The sequence below is a fragment of the Protobothrops mucrosquamatus genome, unplaced genomic scaffold, assembly GCF_001527695.2.
Source record: "Protobothrops mucrosquamatus isolate PMUCROS unplaced genomic scaffold, P.Mucros_1.0 scaffold487, whole genome shotgun sequence".
NCBI lineage: Eukaryota > Metazoa > Chordata > Lepidosauria > Squamata > Viperidae > Protobothrops > Protobothrops mucrosquamatus.
Genome location: NW_015386806.1, coordinates 53,668 through 75,053, shown reverse-complemented (window position 1 = coordinate 75,053; position 21,386 = coordinate 53,668). Strand labels below are relative to the sequence as shown.

At 42.3% G+C, this 21,386-nt stretch overlaps 1 protein-coding gene across 1 annotated transcript in view; it reads right to left on the bottom strand.

Moving 5' to 3' along the window:
* Positions 1-12,115: 12,115 nt before the first annotated feature.
* Positions 12,116-21,386, bottom strand: part of LOC107288142 (voltage-dependent calcium channel gamma-7 subunit) — a 40,040-nt gene continuing 30,769 nt past the window's right edge. The window contains exon 5 of the mRNA XM_015816728.1: positions 12,116-12,396. Coding sequence (XP_015672214.1) covers positions 12,139-12,396 — 258 coding nt within the window. The 3' untranslated portion in view covers positions 12,116-12,138. The remainder of the gene's footprint in view (positions 12,397-21,386) is intronic.

Genomic DNA, 21,386 nt, shown 5'->3' with positions numbered 1-21,386 from the left:
GACTGGCTGGAGAGTAGAAATAAGAGAGAATAAATGTGGAAAGGTTAAAAGTGGAAAATGTGTGTATAATAATGTATGAAGGAAGAAAAATGCAAATAAGAAATAATGGGGCAACAAGGACAAATACTCTAAAGAAGAATAAGGGGGGAAATGTAAATAATAGAAGATTACTGTTACGAAATTGCTGTTAAAATATATAATGTGTATATATGTGTGTTATGTTTTGTTTTGTTTTGTTTTGTTGGTTTAAATAATAAAAATTAAAAAAAAAAAGAAACAGATGAAAACATGTAACTGTTGTTGAAGCATATGCAGTACAGTACATCAAGTACAGCTGGAATATTTGTGAAGAACTAGAAGTAGTGGCTCTGCTATTTAGAATGCAGCTTGGATATATATCAACTACTTTTGCTGTATATGCGAATAGGACAGCTGTGCAAGAGAGTCACGTTACATTAAAAAGAAATGGCCACTCCAAAAGAATTTGGTATTTTTGCCTCTACTTCACATAAAACAAATTTTGTGAAAGTGATAAACAAGGAAGGTGAAAATTTTCGTTATTTGAGACAGATGTTTCCAAGAATAACTGATACCAAGTTTAAGAAAGGCATTTTTGTTGGTCCACAGATCAGATACGCTTCAAAGATCTGTTAGTGGGGCCAGAGAAGATCACCTGGAAAGCATTCAAGAATGTTCTTGAGAATTTTCTTGGCAACTGGAAAGCACTGAACAACATTCAGATGGTTGGCAAACTTCCTACAGCATACAAGACCAGTGGTGGGATTCAGCCGGTTCGCGCCAGTTCGGCAGAACCGGTAGCTAATTTTTTGTTGCCCAGGCCCAGAATGGACTTCCGGAAGCGGCATCCACACAGAGAACCGCTTGTTCACATATTTGAATCCCACCACTGTACAAGATCATAAAGAACATGTCACTGAAGCTTTTCTGCATTCACACTTGGGTTTCTTTTCTGAAAATCTGGATGCAGTCAGTGACAAACATAGTGTACGTTTCCACCAGGACATTGCCACAATGGAAAAACAATATCAGGGCAAATAGGATCCATCAAAGCTTGTTGACTGCTGTATTGTTAGACATTGAACGAGATGCAATGGACACCGAGTACAAATTAAATCAGGAGCAAAACACTTTTGGTCCTGTTGAACTCATCCAGCGTGTCAGAAACATTCTGCGATTAAATGCATTATAGTCACTAAAAATTAATTTCGTATTTTTCAAGATTCTTATGTGATACACTCATTCTGAAATTATATTTGTGATCAGTTTGAAGGGATCAGTCATGATCACCAAAAGTCTTTCAGGAAGCAAAACTTTTGGGGAAAAAATCTTGTTCAGTGTATTTGCAGCTTTTGACAAGTGTGTAAGGGATTTATATTTGTTGCTGTTTCTCGTCAAATTCTATGGGGCCTCAGTCACCAGTCTTAGGCTGTTTTACATATTGAAATTAAAAACAGCAGCAAGAAAAATAAAAGCCAAAACTCTAATACATACTCACATTGGAGAAGGATAACCAACTTGAACACATTGATATTGGTCAGAATAAATTATCTGGGAATGCACCCTCTCCTAGGGCTGAAATATCTTTTTACAGTTTTATGAAATCCCATAGAACAGCTTTGTGTCCAACACTGGCAACTTTACGATCTGTGGACTTCAACTCCCAGTATTCTCCAGCCAGCCATCATGACTGAGGAATTCTAGGAATTCTAAAATTTGAAGTCCGTAAGTCTTAAAGTCCCCAAGGCTGGACACTGCCGCCATACAGCGTCAGAGCAACATAGGGCTGAAGTGGGGAATGTTGTTCCTACAGGGGAAGCGACACAAAAGGCACATTGCGACATCCCATAAAATGACAACGCTTCACAACTGGAACCTGGAGTTAGCCATTCTTTCCAGATCTTCCTGGTTAGGTAGAAATGACCGGTTATTATCTGCAGTGATCTTTGACAAATGTCCCCTCCATCCCAATTTTCCTATCCCCCCCACCCCCCGGTTAGGAAATTTAAACCTTCCTTTTCTTTCCTATTTAATTTAGTTAATGTCCTTGTCTACATTCTCTTGTCTTGGTTTCTTGCTAGAGAAAGAGAAAATACTGGATAGGGCAGGCCTGTTTCTGGTATTGTTTTCATTTTAGTCCAGGGGTCCTCAACCTTGGCAACTTTAAGACTTGTGGACTTCAACTCCCAGAATTCCTCAGCCAGCAAAGCTGAAGTCCCACAAGTCTTAAAGTTGCAAGGTTGGAGACCCCTGTTTTAGCCCACCCATTTTAAAATGTTTTTTCCCACTTCTTTCCCTTATGCAGAATCTTAGGTTTGGTTTTGAACCACAACTCCATCCCTGCACTTTCTAAAATTCTCCCAATTGCCCTTTCCTTTCCCACAATCCCTGTTTTTTCTTCTTTTTTCTTTCTTTCTATCCCCCCACCCTTCTCTGTTTGCTGAAACAGTTGTTCTCAAACTTTATCCCATCGTCTTTTTCTCTGGAAATCTGTCCCTTCCTTTTTTCCAGCCCAAATCTCTTGCATTTGCTGCATCCAATTGCAGGCACCATCTCCTATTGTAATCTTTCTGGCTTAGTTTCCGCTGACTCTCCTCTCTTCCCCCATCAAAGGAAGGCTTCAGTCTCTCCCCCCCCCCCAAAAAAAAAACCTTCCCCATTCGACGTGCCACATTAATTGCCTCCTTCCTGATTCCCTGTCCCTCTCCATCCCCACCCAGTTCTTCTATGCGGCACGGTTTCTGCCAGTTCCTCTGTTGCCACGTGTGCATCCAAGGTACCACATTCCCAGCTCATTGCCATGGTGACCACTAACCCCTTCTATATTTGCTAGGACAGGGCTTTTCAACGAGTGGTACGGGTACCACCTGTGGTACATTGGCACCTGGCAGGTGGTACGCGACCATCCTAGAAAAGTGGTAGCAAGGGAGGGGAATGAGCTGAACCGGTGGCAACACCGCATAAGCCTAAGCGAGAGATGACTGGAGCTGCAGGGCTGTCAGGGCTCAGCGGAAGCGCCAGGATCAGTGCTGCTTTCCAGCTGATCGGCACTTCTTTGGGGCTGTCAGGGCTCAGTGGAAGCACCAGGATCAGCGCCAGGCTCCAGCTGGAGCTTGGTGCTGATCCTGGTGCTTCTGCTGAGCCCAGAAGCGCCGATCAGCTGGAATGTTGCAGAATCTCCAGGGTCTTGTGATTTACATACAGATGCTTGGCAACTGATTCATATTTATGGCGGTCACAGTGTCCCAGGGTCATGTGAAGTGACCAAAACCTGCTGCAACCACCCAGCAGATGGAGGCAAAAAAAACCAAATACCACACCACACCACCCCCGCTGCCAATCCTCAACAGAAATGCTCACAACAATGAAAATCTCAGATAGGAGGAAGAGCGCCGCCGGGTAGGCAGGCAGGCAGGCGTCTTGCTCGGCAGTGGCTTGGGGGCACTTTTTTCAGTGCCGTTGTAACTTCGAAGAGTCACTAAGTGAACTGTTGTAAGTCGAGGACTACCTGTACTTTATCATTTTTTCTTTCCTTTCCTTCCTTTTTTTCTTTTTCTTTCATTTATTCATATACATAACTTAAAGCAGCAAACATAACTCCTTCCTCCTTCCAGCCCCATGGGTTGGGCTGAGAATGAGTGACTGGCCCAAAGGCACCCAGCCAGCTTTCATGGGTGGAACTAGAACCCGTTTCTTGGTTTTTTAGGCCTGTACCTTAATCACTAAATCCAACTGGCTCTCTATGATCCATACTTACAGCCCTGGGGCTAAAAGAAATTCCTAACCATTGGGTAGATTTTCGTAGCTTTGTGCACTCTGGAATTTGTTAGGATCCCACCAGGCAGGGAATTCTGTAGCCATAACAATGCCAACTTGTTTTGTTTGAAATAAAGTTTATTGAAGTTGTATTTACAGTATAATACAGAGTAAATAATATTTTGTTGTCCCAATCCCTCCTCATTGCAAGGAGGGAGATGGGGTTGGGACACTGTATTAATAATCATAGTAATTAATAACAATTTCCTTGTAATTATTTTTTAAAAACCCAGGTTCTTTTGTTCATTAAACCCCTCCCCTTAGGATCCCCTTGTCCCCTACCCCATTCAACCCAAAAATCTAGGATGCAGACTAAGAAAATAACATTAGTGTCTCTCAAAACCAGCACTGTGGTTCTGCCTCATTTGTTGCAGATTCCATTTTTTCTCACAATAGCAGCTCCCTACTTGCTTTATATTTGAAGTTTCATTCTGTTTAACTTTACTATTAATAGAGAATAAAATGCTGGGCTGGTATCAAGATGTGTGTGTGTGTTGCACAAAGCAGAACATTTCTGTTTCTTCCATAATGTGATCAAATTGCTATGAATAGCAATATTTTACTTTAGGGAAGTATATGGCTTGATCATATACATTTTTCCCAAGCCATCCTTCTAATCTCAGTGCTGACATCCCCAAGTCCTCCTCTCTTTTATCTGTGTAAATGTACAAGATGGCTTTTAGCCCTTGAAAGTCTTATTATGTAAAATATTTAGCTCCATGCATGTGGAACCCAAGTCTTGACAAATACGTTTTTTCTCTCCGTGTCAAAATCCACGAGCCAAAGGCATCATCTTTATTCCTCTTGCAGAATTTCTGTGTCTTAATAGTTTTAGATTGGATGGAAGCTGAACAGGTGCATATTTCCCAGCCACGAGATGTAGGATTGGTGAAAGACTCAATTATTCGATTTCATCTATAAAGGCACATGAGCCCTGCTCTTTCCGAGCACAATAAAAATAAAAGCTTTCCTCTGGCTGCTTTCAGCTCTTTTCTGCAGGAAATCATGAATGCAGAGTTAGCAAATTGAGGTTCTGAAAATACACTTGCACCTTTAAAAGTTACATTCAGAAGTTCTCCCCAGGTGTTTTCCCCACACGCCTTCTTAAAGTTATGGGGAGCATCTCAGAAATCAGACTGCCATATTTATTTGAAGTTTTCCCTTTCCTCTGCATGCTCTAGAAAGCTCGCACAAGGAGAAACATGGATAGATGAAGAGGAGTAATTGTCCTTTCTTGATTCGTATATACTTGGGACTGTGCTGCCACAGTACATAGACATGTTCTCATTTCTGGGTTCACATAAAAGGCTGAAATTTAAACTAGCCACAAAAATGGGATCACACAGTCATAGGCTGCCTTATCTAGATTGCAAAACCCTAGATGACCTCTAGATGCAGCAGCAAAGAGATATAAAATACCATCTCTTGGATGCCATCTATTGTTCAGCTCAGATACAGTAGCTTAACAATACACTCAGCTGAAACCTGGATGGCTAGTTTGTACCTGTCTCCTGTAAACCCAGCCTTAAGCACCCCTTGGTGGCTGCTAGGGTGCTGAGCCCATGTGAAGCAACGATCCAAGGCCACACATCACCAATAGACGTCTCTCCACCCCTCATTCAGAGGTGAATCAGCAAACACAACAGATACAGTTGTCCACTCATGCCGTCTGAACCCTGAATAACCCAAAGGTTTATTCCTGAGTCAGAATGCACAATGCAAAGGACTTGCAGGCAAGACTTACATTGCAGTCACTTTGCTTAATGACCCCCGTCTCCTTCCTACTGTTCCTTCTGATTTCCCACCTTCCTTATTCTTCATTGCCTTATATCCAGAACTGCTAAAAGCTTTCTCTTCCAAAGCCTCCCTCCTTTAAGCTGTCTCAGCAACCCCTGAATTTTGTGCCAACCCTGTAGTAGGAGAGCCATGCTTAGTCGCTGATCAGAAGCTCCCGAAAACGTATGCCTTTTAATGCAACACATTAATTGGAAACAGGGCTCCTGGTTTTGGGGTGGTTTGGGAGGATGGGGGGTGGAATGCGACAGAAGCCTGAGAAAATAAACCACTGCTCTAATTGAATGTGCTTGGACCCATCTCTCAAAGAGATTCCTGACAGCCAAGATTGCAATGTTGATTTGTCAATTTTGTTGCTGTATCTCGGAGGCAGGAATCAGCTGGAAGCATGCCTCTTGCCCATCAGCCACGGGACACAAAAGGATGAGCGTCCCACAAACGACCAGTTAGAAAAATGTGGGAAGAAACCATTGGGCACTCTTTTTATTTTTCACACCATCTTTGCACTTTCTTGCGGGTGTGAATTTTCATTCACAGCCTGTATACCTTAATCTTCCATGTGTTAACAAGCGTACACAAAGCTGCGAGATTTTACACACCTGATTACTACACAACAGTCACCCACTTTAGTGGGATTTATTTCTGTGTAAACAATCAGAATATGATACATTATTTTTTTCCCCTATAAAAACACAATCCTGCATTCAAAGCTCTCGTCTGTCATTCTGAGATTATGGCTGTTACGTTTATTTTGGAATTGGTCTGGTGGTATAAACATTGCCTTTTTTTTAACTTGAATATTCTGAGTCTTTAATCATTTTCAAGGAGATGCAAGGAATAAACTTTTTTCCTAAAAATTTCCTTATCATAAACGAGACTGCAATCCTAAATAAATATGACATCAATGAATATTTTCATGGACATCCATTAAAAACATATAAAATAAAGAATATATGCTTATTTATTTAGAAGAATTGTTTTCTGAAAACGCATGATTGAATATGCTGTCATAGGATTTCAGCAGGTTCACTGGCTGGGGCTTTAGATATCTGTGACTAAATTCACTTAAGCCCTACTGAAGAACAAGAAATTCTTTTTAGCTTTCTGTAACTGAGTAATGTCTGAGTAAATATGCATAGGACTGAATGGTAAAACCACTTTAATCCCACAGCAATGTTACTCAGTGTTTGATTACTTGCTAACATGTCTGCTGGAAAGTTCTTACATCTATAGATTCCCTATGGCCGTGGTCCCCAACCTTTCAGTCTTGGTGGGGGGAGAGAGGGGATGGTTCTGTACAAGCAGCAGGCACTTGCATGAGTGCACACAACTCCATTTGCACGAGCAGTGGGTGCAAGTAGCCACCACTAGTGCAAATGGAGCTTGTGCACAAGTGCAAGCAGCCACCACTCATGCAAATAGAGATGCATGCACGCACACATGCACACACTCACCCACCACTTGCACGGCCCAGGGGTTGGGGCTGCAGCCCAGGGGCTGGGGACTCCTACCTTACAGTTTCTATGAATGTTTGGCTATGATCAGGATTTTCCTAGTTGTCCAATCACAGCTTCACCGAGGCCAGATGTTGTGTTCCAAAAGGAAAACCACTGGCCCAGGATGAAGAGTTTTCCGGGTGATGGACAGAAATTTGGAAAATCTGAGGTCTCATCTTCCCTTTCATTATTCCTGCTTACCAATCAAGAGATGATCCCACCTGAATGCCTCTTGTGGACCTCTAGAACATTATAGATTATTTCTTCTCAGTTGTGAAAGAACATTTTGTGCTCATGGGGGTTGTATGGACTGGCTTATGGAGAATGTGCAAGACAAATAAGAACAGAATGGGTCTACTTAGCAGAAGTGATCCTGACCGTAGCCACACAAAATCTGGAGAACATACCCAAAGACCTTCAGACTCTGCCATGCAAAGTTTACAGTGGCTTGCTCCTCTTATCTATGCCACGGTCCTTCTTCTGAAAAAAAGCAGCCTTTAAATAGGAAGCAGAAATCAATATTATTATGTATCTATCACAGTAATGTTTTCTTAGAGCTATGAGATCAAAAGGACTGGAAACTTAATTCAGGGCAAAGAGTAATTTGTAGGGTCCCATTCATTCACAGCGCCTCCTAGAGGGCAGATGTTTCCATAATTCATATTCCGGTCCCATTCCCCCACCCAACCCCACCCCAAGATTAGAATGTATTATAGTGTCACTACATACAGCCATGAAAATTCAATGGTTGACTTTGGGTCGATCACCGTCTCTCTGCCCAGCCTACTTGACAGAATTGTTGTGGGAAGCATGAGAGGAAATCGTTCTTTTTTTAGATATAAAAATGCAGAGAAGAGGAAGACTTACACCCTCTTGCAACAGAGCAAGTTTAACAACTCCTTCTTTCCTTTGAATAAGCTACTGAGGCTGGGATGAAGAAGGAAATGGCAAATAAAAAGACCTGCAGAGATGCCCTTGAGGGAGGACAAGGAAAAAGCACGTGCACGAAATAGATCTTGTGCTGGATTGTGATCTCCAACACGCTACCTGAAGTTGAATTGAGCTGCAGTTGATGCTGACACAGCAGCAGGATGAGACATGCAGGGGGGGGGGAGAGTTTCAGAAGGCTGTTTGTGTGCCAAATCTGAGTCTGCAGCATTTTTCCCCTTCCTCTCCTTTTTGAAAGCCATTCAGAGGGATCTGATGTTCTTTATCCGACACCAATCCTCGGATTTGCCAGTTCTTCCTACTTCTACGGTGTCTGCACACAATGGCCCGTTGGTTTGCTCAATGGCCTTCTAACGCAGTTGATCGCCATCGCTTCAAACTGGGTAAAAAGGAGCAGGATGGCCTTTGCTTCTCCCAAGGAGGCTGCATTGCAAATATAGGGAAACTTCTGTATTTGGGAATTTCCTGTTTCAGTGTTTCTCAACCATGGCAACTTTAAAAAATGTGGACTTCAACTCCCAGAATTCCCCAGCCAGCAACACTGGCTGGGGAATTCTGGGAGTTGACGTCCACATTTTTTAAAGTTGCCAAGGTTGAGAAACATTGATCTATCTCTTGCAAAATAGGTATGGATAAGCCACTTCATCCAATAAGACCATGTTCCTTTCTCATTCTTTATAAAGAAAATGGAGCAATTCCCCCCCCCCCTTTTGCTTGTACTGTGGGACAGAAAAATAGGCTGGCGAAACAAAAAATCACTAAGGAAAAATGGCGTCCTCTTGGCCTACACAAGATGGATGCATGAGGCAGAGATGAAGGACAGGTAGTCCTTGACTTACAACCATTCTTTTAGTGACCGTTCAAAGTTACAACGGCACTGAAAAAAGTGACTTATGACCATGTTTCACAGTTGCGACCACTGCAGCATCCCCATGGTCCTGTGATCAGAATTCGATGCTTAGCAATTGGCATGTATTTATGATGGTCGCAGCATTCCCGGGGTCATGCAGTCCTCTTTTGCGACCTCCTGATAAGTCAGTGGGGGAAGCGAGATTTCACTTAACAACCATGGCACCAACTTAACAACTGCAGTCATTCACTTAACCACTATAACAAGAAAGGTTGTAAAATGCGGAAACTTAACAACTGTCTTGCTTGGCATCGGAAATTTTGGGCTCCGTGTGGTTATAATTCGAGGACTACCTGCATTTCATTAGCATCAAAAGCATTTTGCATTTCCATAAAAATAGCCCCCTTAAACCTACCAAGATTCCTCACATCTTTTTCTCTTACTGTTTTTGCCTTCACTTTTCCACCAAGTGCACTCTATTTTTCTTTCCCTCCTTTTTTTATCCAGCAATTCTAATGGCAAGCTTGCTTATCATGGTATTTTCTTCCAAATTTCACTGCACTTTTCAATACTTGGTTCTTCTTGGCTCAACAGTCCACAGACAGGAGCTAGAAAGGAGTAGCTGAATAACAGAGAGAATGGAAGAACAGGGAAAGCTGTGTGTGTGTGTGTGTGTTTAAAATGATAATGGATATATATTAAAACAATGTAATATTACAAAAAATTAAATTAGACCAGAGAAAGGAAAACAGGAGCCTCTGGAATGCTTATAGATGTCTGCACCAGCAATAAAATCTGTAAGGAATTGAAAATTGAAGACAATTAAAAGGAAGGAAGATGAAAATGGGGTTAATTTAAAATTAAGAGTGAAGGAGCAGACACCCCAAAAATATAAATAATTTTAAGAAGGAACTAAAACAGAGAGGGCAGTCAAGCAGTAGCGATGTCACAGATAAATTGGGCAAACCAAAAATGAATAATGTCTGAAATAAAAAGGAAGGAGAAATTACTAAATTCTTTCTTTGTGAGTGTGGGTTTTCTCTCTTTGTGATTCTTTTTTTTTTAATGTGGTTTTCACATTGCTGAAGAGAGTCTTGCGTTATAAGGAACTTCGATCTGTGGCCCACAAGGCCAGGACGCTTAAGATGGAGGTGGCATTTGAGGCATTGATGGCTGGAAGACACTGTTAGTTCCTCACCCCTTTGTAATGATGTATTAGATGTTTTTATTGATGGGGGGGTGTCCGAATGAAAATGTCTTCAAAAAGGTCTCTTGAAGAACAACCTGTAGAGTCGGTTCTGCGCAATACTGAAGAAAACGAAAATGGAGAAACAGTCAGGAAGTTGAGTCAGCAAAAAGGCAAATGGTATGCAAAGCTTTGGAGCAGTTTTACATGTTAGCTAGGTCACTTTCTTCAATGACAGAACAGAGATTGCAGAAAAAATATTCCTGATAGGATCCGTCTATTAGCCTGCCAGGATGATGCCCTATTATTTCAAAGGTTTCAGGAACAGGCTTGGAAGCAATATCAAAAACTTGCCAAAATGGGTCGGTTGTGACTGTATAAAAAAGTGGCCTAGTCATCAGTTGTTAGAACCCAGACAGATATGTCCAACCTTCGCAATTTTAAAATTTATGGACTTCAACTCCCAGAATTCTGGGAGTTGAAGTCCACAGGTCTTAAAGTTGTCAAGGTTGTACACCCCCATCTAGAAGATGAGAACGAAGGAGTAAGAACTGAATTTAGGATACAGAAAATTACAGAGGTGGGGGGTATGTAGCTTCAAACTACAATTCATTTGTAGATGAAAAAGTACTGGGGAAAAACTTAAGGGAAATTGGTTTTTTTTTCAGAGCTAGATCCATCTAGCAACAATCTCAGAGCTTGTTTCATTCCAGAATACAGTTAATCCTCGACTTGCAAACCTTCGTTTAGCCAGTTTGAAATTACAACAAGCACTGGAAAAAGTGACTTTACGGTCAGTCCTTACTCTTACAACTTTTGCGGCATGGTCACAGGATCAAAATTCCGGTGCTTGGCAACCGGCATCTCTTTTCCACCATTGCAGCATCCCTGGGGTTCATGTGACCACCATTTAGTGGCCTTCCCAGCCAGCTTCCTAGAAGCAAAGTTCATAGGGAAAGACCAAGTCACTTAAGGACTGTGTGAGTCGCTAAACAACTGCAGTGATTCATGGCAACCATGATTCATGGCAACCATGGCAAAAAAAAGACATAAAATCGGGCTGAGTCACTTAACAACCACTTGCTTAGCAAGGAAATTCTGGTCTCGGTTGCAGTCATAAGTTGAGGACTACTTGCAGTGGAAAAAAAAACAGCAAGATGCTTCCTTGGACCTGGCCATTCTTAGCCAAACTAATATGGTATCCCTATATATATATATATTACCTGTCATTTCTTACTAACACGTGGAAAGATTATTGTTTGCAGGTGCATAAAGCTGGAGAAATTGGGCTTTTTGGATATGGAGGAAAATAAAATAAGATGCCATTTCCTGTCAGAAAACTAAATACGGTGCCAGTAACAGTAAAGCCATTACGTTGCTGTTTGCTGTTTGCTAAGATGGGGATACTAAATCAGGAATTGATTTAAAAAAATCAGGAATTGATTTAAAAAAACAGCAGTTGGTAGTTCTTCCTCTCGAGATCTGAAAAAAGCAGAGATGGTTTCGCAACCCAATTTTTGTCAAATCTTTGGGGAGAATGTTGAAGGAAGCATGCTTGGTGAGCTGTTTCTTGGTAGCGATTCCAACTATCTGAATGAAAGGAGAAAACATTTGAGGCTGCATCCCCAGAAGTGGAAAACATGTTCCTTCGTGCCACTTCTTCCACTGGTCTGTAGAGGATCAGGAAGGTAGGAAAGGGTGAGGAAGATTTTTTCCGTTGGATGGTGGATTCCTGGAAGAGGTCAGAACTGAAAACAGTTTTCCAACATGAGCATCAGCAATTCCATAGGTGGCTTGGAAGACTCCCACTAGCTGGAGAAGGAGGAAATGGGAAAAGGGGAAAGAGAGAGAGACAGAGACAGAGAGACAGAGACAGAGATGGCATTTATAGCAAAGCAGGTGGTAGAAGGTCTTCAAAGAAGGAAGGAGGTCCCCATTAGTAGGGCAGCCTCATGGGGAGCTGGGGAGATTGGAGAACGTAGTCTACAAGCAAAGGCCAGGCTCCTTGTCCACCATGTTCTATGGCAGGTCTAGCAAGGTGATGTTGATATGTGCATATGTTCGGGATACTTGATGGCTGGTGGGTAGTTCTGAGTCATCTGGATGGAAACATCGCTGGAGATGTCAGAGGGACTGCGTCCACGGTGCCACACTTCAGGGTGCAAGAACTGACCCGAGTAGTCAGAACAGTCGCTCAGGCGCGGACGGTAGAAGGCCGGGTGCGGGCGATACATTTCCTCTTCGGCGTAACGTTTGGTGAAGAGGTAGACAGACATCACACCGGCACCCTGCAGAGCAGTGACAGAAGGAAGGGTCGAGATTAGGACAGAGACCGATGATCAGCCATCATCCAAAGTCACATTACCAGATAGGAATCACTAACATTAGGAACTATGAATAGGACACCTTCCAGATGGGAAAGCTATTATGGGGAATAAAACACAATGAAAAATAGTTTTCACTGTAGTTGTGAACTTTACATTCTGAGGGTGAAGGTTTGTTCTCCGAGCTTGTAGATTGGTTTCTGAAAGTTTCCCTACCAGGCTAGGTAACATCTTCAGCAGAGTTCAGGGGATGTCAGTGTCACTGAGTTCATTGAAGCCTGGCACTCCACCAGCAATTCCATCAACAGACACATTGACCTACAACCAGCCTACAAACCCCTCAGAATCCAAATCAACCACACAGCCAACCAGAGACAGCACTGACCCCCAACCAACCTACATAAGCCCCCCAGCAGTACTTCACTTCCCAATGACCTTCACCTGATGTAATCTCCCCATCACAAGACCCTCATTTGACACCCCCACACCTGACCCCATCACAAGACCATTACAAGACCCTCATTTGACACACCCACACCTGACTCATCACAAGACCCTCACTTGACACATCCACACCTGACCCATCACAAGACCCACTGACCACACAAAGCCCTTATAAACAGAGGAGCACTGACACTGACTTCCCCCAAACTCCGCTGAAGATGTTACCTAGCCTGGTGATGAAACGTTTGGAAACCAACCCACAAGCTGGGACAATGAACCTTCACCCTCATCCTAAACCTGAGCTACAGATATTCACCACTATTGCAAACTTTACATTCTATGGGGATATCATGGCATGTTGTGTGTATAACTTTCTTTGCATAGTTAATCCTTGACTTAACAACCACAGTTGGGACCAGAATTTCCATTGCTAAACAAGGTTTCTGTTAAGTGAGTCACACCTGATTTCATGACCTTTTTTGTCACAGTTGTTAAGTGAATCACATAGTTGTTAAACGAACTTGGCTTCCCCCGTTGACTTTTCTTGTTTGAAGTGACTGGGGAGGTGGCAAATGGTGATCATGTGACCTTAGGATGCTGAACCCGTCATAAATGCATGCGGTTTGCCAGGCACCTGCATTTTGATCATGCAACTGGGGGGATGCTATGATGGTTGTAAGTGTGAGGACTGGTCATAAGTCACTTTTTTCAGTGCTTCTGTAACTCTGAACAGCCACTAAATGAATGGTTATCTGCCTCTCCCAGGTCCTTGGGAAGGTATGTGGATAAAAATGCAATTCCAATTTAAACATCTAACTGACAGTGTGACCAACCAATAATAATAGTATTATTTCTCAGAGAAGCGCACTGAGACTTGCAAGATCCTGTTAATATAGTTGGGGAACTCTTAAGTTAAAACAGTATGAAATAAAGAACTACATGGGAAGACAACAAGCAGAAAGAGCCCCAGAGAGGAAAAAGGTAGATTCTGCCACGATTGTGTGAATCCCTAGATCCTGTAGAGCAGAACTGATAGTGATTAATTTCTAAACAATCATTCTCTGAGCAGGATGGTGTGTGTGTGTGTGTGTGTGTGTGTGTGTGTGTGTGTGTGTGTGTGTGTGTGTGTGGCATTGGGAAAGTGATTGAAACAGACTCGTAGAAGGAAACTGGCAAAGAAGCAACAAAGACCAGTTCACCATCCTTCATTATTGGACGTTATATTGAGAAGAAGCAGAAGCTGCATCTTGTGACAAATATATCTTTTAGAATACTGTTAAAACAAAATAGTGAAAAACAGTTTTTCTTCTCCCTGAAATGAAATTGTGGGGTTCTGCTGTCCTCTCTTATACCTTGTTTGTAGCCTGGAAATACTCTGGTATCAAAAAGAGGATATGTGACTTCCGGTTCCGGATAACGGCGCTCGCAGCTGCGTGAGGAGACTGCTCTCTTCGCCAGCTGATTCTCCGCTGCCGGTAGACCCTTAATCGGGTCGAAAAGCCGCCTTGGAGGGGTGGCTACCGGTGAGGAGGTCCTCGTCGTCCTTGGGAGAGCGGCAGCTTCTTCCAAGGACCAAAATTGCTCCTTTGGGCCGATGGTGGAAAGAACGGCCGGTAGAATGGCCGTTCACCTAGCCGCTGAAACCAGAAGTCAGAAGAACATCTAAGCACAGGAACCACCGTGGCTGAGCCGGGTGAGACTTTTTACCTTCCCTCTCTTGGGTTTTTTTTTTTTGTGCCTGTAAAAAGCACTTTTGAAATTATTTCCCTGCTCTGAGAAGGCGGCGTTGGTGAGTGTGGGAAAAAGAAGCTTATGGATTGAATTAACTTAAAGTGACTTTTTTATCTCTATTTTTATTCGTTTTTTTCACTTTGGGGTCTTGGAAAACTTTTTATTGAATCTGCTATTGGACTTGAATTCTTTTTTCTCTCTGTGTTTCCTGATCTTGTTTATGAGATTCCTGGTCTATGGGAGAAGATTTTACATTGTACTGAGGACACCTTGTGGAAAAAGTTAAAATTGCAACTTTCCCTTTTTTCTGAGGACTCAGATTGACCTTGACTTTCAGATTACCACATAAGGAAAAATACAAAGAAAATTAACAGCTGTACTGGTGGGGGTGGACAATGATTATGTTTTCTGAACATAGCCTCTACTAAATGATACAGACTGTTTCTAATTATTGTTGAAATGGAGCAACCCTCAGTTCAACTTGACTATAAACTTATACTGGAAAAACTTTACGAAGCTACTGATGAAATACGTTTGCAAATAAAAGAATTTACTATGGAAATAAAAAACAGAAACTCTGCTTTGAATCAACAAATTGACTCCCAGACCTTATCTGAGCACTCTAGAGACCAAAAAACAACAGAAGCGGGACTAACTAAAGGTAAAGAAGATTTCATCCTATTTCATATGCATGCGGATGAGATCTCTGAGGAATCAAAAAGGATTGCAAGTAATCCACTTACAATCTTAAAACCAATAGAAATGGACAGACAAATACAACGAGCTGAGAACTATGGTAGCCTGGATAAACAACTATCATCTGCAAAGTTGGACATAACTGAGCCAGCTATTCAACAGTTTCAAATGTGGAGATTTGACTTTTCAAAACAACAAGGGACTACTTACAAAGGAGCTAGGTCTCTAAAACAGAAAAGAGGATGTTTCTGTTTGATTCAAAGGATTCTACAAAGCATAAAGAGTGACTTGTTCATTGATATAGAGGCCTTGTTATGGAAACCGGTTTGGCAGAAAAGGATAGCCAGAATAAGATTTAAGAATGTGACTTAAGGTTTTAGGTAATGGGTTCAAAAGGCTTATCAGATATGGATTGATTTATGGCTTAAAAACAGTTAAATAAGAGGTTAGATTGAATAAAAAACTAATTAAGGTTTGAACTTAATAATAACTTGTTTTGTCTATGTATTAATACGTTTTGGATACAGTAATTTTGGGAGGAAGTTAAAGAAATTTGATATAGATATTGAGGGATTGATTGTTAGATTATAAAGAATAATAGAAATAGAAAGGTATTTTTTCTCTTTTCTTTTTTTTTGTTTTGTCTCTGTTTCTTTTTCTTTGTTTTTTTTTCCCCTTTCTGATTTGAATTAATAGTTTCTTTTCTTATTAGAATTGATAGTCATTTGTAATGGAAGAGGAATAAGAAAAAGGAAGAAATGATATTAATAAATGCTTAGTGAATATGTTAAGGGAAAAGGTTATGGGGAGACCCCCGAAGTGTTAACTAGGTATTTAGATTAGAAATATGGAACATAGTAAGTGAAATAGGTAAACTCAATACAGGATTCGGATTTGTAGATTTATTTAGACGAAAGATTATTGAGGATTGCTATGATTGATTTAGTTGTATTGTAATATATCAATTTGAATATAATATGTCATTAGAGGGTAAAGAGAGGAGGTTTTTAATGACTTAATTCGAACTTTATGAATATGACTTTGTTTTGTGGACAATTGATTGCCCTGCCACCACGTTGTTTCTTAAGCACTTGTTTGTAAAATGAAAAAACCAATAAAACTTGTTTTAAAAAAAAAAGAGGATATGTGTGTGTGTGTGTTTGTGTGTGTGCAGAGGGAAGGAGGGTTGGAGACAACATGTGTGAAATGAGGGACAGATATGGCCACTGTGGACACTCTGTTGTGACCAAAGTGAGCAAATGGGCTCCCCAGCATTAGCAAAACATGCTTATTATCATCCCCACAACAGGTGAGCAGGTTTTGCATTCAAGGTAATGAGTAGTGTTATCTACACAGGTAGTCCTCAACTTAACAATTCATTTAGTGACCATTCAAAGTTACAATAGCACTGAAAAAAATGACTTTTGACTGTTTTTCACACATACGACCATTGCAGGATCCCCATGATCACGTGATCGAAATTCAGATGCTTGACAACTGACTCATATTTATGATGGTTGCAGTCTCCCAGGGTCATGTGATCACTGTGACCTTCTGACAAGCAAAGTCAATAGGGAAGCCAGTTTCACTTAGAAACGGTTAGAAAGGTCATAAAATGGGGTGGGGGGAACTCACTTAACATCTGTCTCGCTTAGCAACAGAAATTTTGAGCTTAATTGTGGTCATAAGTTGAAGACTACCTATAGATTGTTAAAATTCTCCTGTTGGTTTGTCTGTAACCTTCAATTAGCCTGAACGATGCATCATAGTGCAAACATTTTTGAATTAGGGTACCTCAAATCTGCTAACTTAAAGAATGCATACAAAATCCAAGACCCATTACTCCCAAATAATTAAAATTTCAAAGATCTTCACACCAGTTAGGGGACTGGAGGCTAAAGATATAAAGAACGGTTGCTGGAATTGGGTTTGTCTAGTTTAATGAAAAGAAAAAAGAGGGGTGACATAATAGCAGTTTTCCAATATTCAAGGGGCTGCCATAAAGAAGAGGGAGTCAAGCTATTTTCCAAAGCACCTGAAGACAGCACAAGAAGCAATGGATGGAAAATAATCAAGGAGACAAGCAACCTAGAACTAAGGAGAAACTTCCTGTCAGTTAGAACAATTAATCAGTGGAACAACCTGCCTCCGGAAGTGGTGAATGCTCCAACACTGGACGTTTTTAAGAAGAGACTGGACAGCCATTTGTCTGAAATGGTATAGGGTTTCCTGCCTGAGCAGGGGATTGGACTAGAACAAAGGTCCCCAACCTTTTGAGCACCAGGGACCGGTTCCATGGAGAGAGGTTTTTCTGCGGACTGGAGGGGGCATGGTTTTGTGTGCTGCCTGCATCCCGCGGATGGGGCTTTTCTTGTTTGTGCGGACCAGTTGCTGGCATGCCGCGGCCCGGAACAGGTCCACGGACCGGGGGTTGGGGACCCCTGGACTAGAAGATCTCCAAGGTCCCTTCTAACTCTGTTATTCTGTTATTGTCTTTGTCTAGATATATTCACAAAGTTAAAGCTGTGGTCATGTGATTGTGATTTCCTTTTTTCTCCCCCAATAATTTTATTAAAGATTAGATTATGCAACTGCAAAATAAAAAAAAAATATTAAAAATTAAAAAATGCAGAGAAAAAAGGGGGAAAGGAAAGAGAAAGTAGAAAAAGAAATTGTGTGATCGTTTGTGGAGATAAGGAACAGATAAAGGCGATGATCAGAAAACTGTCTCTCCTGACATGTGCCCCTCCTTTCTGCATCTAACTTCTCCTCTCACATCTCCATAGCGATGTGAAAGTGCGTAGCTCTGTGTGACCTTGCTTGTCTGATAACAGTTCGGATCAACAATGTGTCATTGCCTACTTTTCCCTCTTTCTGGCCTCTTACTTTCCATCCTTAAGCATTGGTGAGTAGATTAACCAATGAAGTGCTGTTGCTGGGCTGTTGCCATGTTAAACCTTTTCCTGCTTGTAATACTGTATAAAAAGAATAAACTGCTGCGTGTGAGCGGCCATTATTTGCACCCTGCAATGACTGAGCACTGATTACTTCAATCGTTATTTCCAATGCTCTCTAGCTCCCTTTCCCTCAATGGGGAAGCCGGCAGGAAGTCAGAGGTCGTTCTTGCTCCCATTGTTATTTTGCCTGCCTGTGGTCATTCTGTATCTTTATTTAGGTAAGGAAATACTTTGAAAGGATGACCCAATGGGTCACGGGTTGTCTTGTATACCTTAAGAGGTACTGTTGCTGGATCATTTTGGAACAAGAGGGAAACTACTGTTAAGATGGGTACAGCTAACCATGACATAATGGGTGGGGACAATATAAGGACACTGTTTGCCCAAAGAGGAAAATTGTCAGAATACGATTCTGCTGTGATGAACAGAACTTATCCTGCACAGCCTCTGGAAGACATAAAGTGGCATTAAGAAGAGAGATTACAGCAGAGGGTGCCATGCAGAAGACTCCTTTAAGCCTGGAGCCAGCCATGTGTGCCCTTATGAAGACATCACAAATGTTTCCAACCCCTTCAAAATGCAAAAAAAAAAAAAAAAGTATTCCAAGCAATCAGCATTACTGCCACTTGTTCTATGGGAGAAACAGAACGGAGTCTTGCAAGATTAGTGCAATAAAACAAACAAATGGACGTCAACCAGGCCCTGGTTCTTGGATCTCCCGTCTTTGTAGAGGATTACAAGTGGTCCTCAGTTTGGGACTGCAATGGAGTCTGCCCATCACGTTTGTAAGTCATGATGGTCGTAAAAGGGGATACCCATGTGACCAACCCGATTTTACGACCTTTTCTGTGGCAATCCTTAAGCGAACACTGCAGCCGTTAATGGAACCAATGGTTTTCCATGGGCCAGTTTTGCTGAAAGCGAGAAGTACATGCCAGTTTTGGGCAGCAACATTGCAAAACATGGTCATGTTACCATGGGATGCTATGAGTGGCCATAAATGTGGGCCGGTGGTTGAGTACCAACATGCAGTCTCACGTGATCACGGGGGGATGGGCACAGTGGTGGGATTCAGCCAGTTTGCACCACTTTGGGAGAACCGGTAGCTAATTTTTTGTTGCCCAGGCCCAGAATAGACTTCCAGAAGCGGCATCCAGACAGAGAACCGGTTGTTCACATATTTGAATCCCACCACTGGATGGGCAGCCGTGGGAACTTCAGAACCAGATCATAAGTACCCCTCCCCCCCTCCGGGAGGTCCGTTGTAACTGTGATCAATCACTACATGACTGGTCATAAGTTGAGGGCTATCTCTACTACTCTTCTTCTGAAAAAGAAGAACAAGGCACACAGAAATCAGGATATAACAAACCATATTATTTTCTGCAAAGGGGATATACTTGTTCACATTTTAAACACCCTGCTGCCCATAAACATCAATGCAAAACCCCAAGATTTGTATAGGTAGTCCTCGACTCACAACAGTGACCGTTCAAAGTTATAACAGCACTGAAAAAAGTGACTCATGACCAGTTTTCACACAACTGTTGTGACTGAGATTGAGACGCTCGGCAACTGACTCATATTTATGACGGTCGCAGTCTCCCAGGGTCACACGATCCCCTTTTGCGACCTTCTGACAAGCAAAGTCAATGGGGAAGACAGATTCACTTAACAACCGTGCTACTAGCTTAATGACTGCAATGATTTGCTTAACAACTGTGGCAAGGAAGGTGGTAAAAGGGGGCAAAATTCACTTAACAACTGTCTCGCTTAGCAACAGAAATGTTGGGCTCCATTATGGTTGTAAGTTGAGGACTACCTGTATATAACCAGTAGGGGGCAAAAGGATTTGCTCTCTGAGGCCACCCTTAAAAGTAAAGTTCTAATTTGGTCCTCATTTTGTGCTAAATGTTTTTTAAAAAGAAGTCTTGGTATTTTTAAGGTAAATGCTGTTTCAAGATTCCAGGTGATGTCAATATCTTTTGGTGCTTTTTATTTGCTTTGCTTTGAACGGGAACAACTGGGGTAGGCAAAAACTGGTGTATCTTGTGTCATGAATGTTCCATAGCTTTTCTCACCACTGAGAAATCAGTGGTGAAAATCCCCCAGTTTCTTTTCTTAAAACATCCAAATTATTGCCAACAAGGAAGTTTCCCATTCTCAGACAGATGCCTTTTTGGATGGATTGCTTCATTTCTTGCTGTCACTCATGCCTTAGCCACATCATTCAATTATTGCAATGTGCTCTACAGGGGGCTACCTTTGAAGACCACCTGGAAGCTGCACCTGGTCCACAATGCAGTGATGTGTATGCTTCTGGATGCCCTGCAGTTCACCCATGTTACGCTACAGGTAGTCCTCTACATCAGGGCTTTTCAACCTTTTCACCCATTGTACCACTTTTAGGATATGGCAACATCCGAGTACCACCAGTCACCTAGCAAGGTGTCAAAAACTTGATGACCAAAAAAAAAAAAAAAGGAAAAAAGTGATGAAGTACAGGTAGTCCTCAACTTACAACAGTTTGCTTAGAGACTGTTCGAAGTTACAATGGCACTGAAAAAAGTGCCCCCCAAGCCACAGCCAAGCAAGACACCTGCCGGCCCACCTAGCCGCGCTCTTCCTCCTGTCCGAGGTTTACATTGTTGTGAGCATTTCTGTTGAGGATTGGCAGCGGGGGTGGGGTGGGGGTGTTTGGTTTTTATTCCCCCCGTCTGCTGGGTGGTTGCAGCAGGTTTCTTCACAGGATCCTGGGACACTGTGACCGTCATAAATATGAATCAGTTGCCAAGCATCTGAATGTAAATCACAAGACCCTGGAGATGCTGCAACATTCCAGCTGCTCGGTGCTTCTTCTGGGCTCAGCAGAAGCGCCAGGATCAGTGCTACTTTCCAGCTGATTGGTGCTTCTTCAGGGCTCAGCAAAGCACCAGGATCAGCGCAGAGCTCCAGCTGGAGCCTGGCGCTGATCCTGGCGCTTCCGCTGATCCCTGACAGTCCCGAAGAAGCGCCGATCAGCTGGAAAACGGCATTGATCCTGGCGCTTCCGCTGAGCCCTGACAGCCCTGCAGCTCCAGCCATCTCTCGCTCAGGGTTGTGCGGTGCTGCCACCGGTTCAGCTCA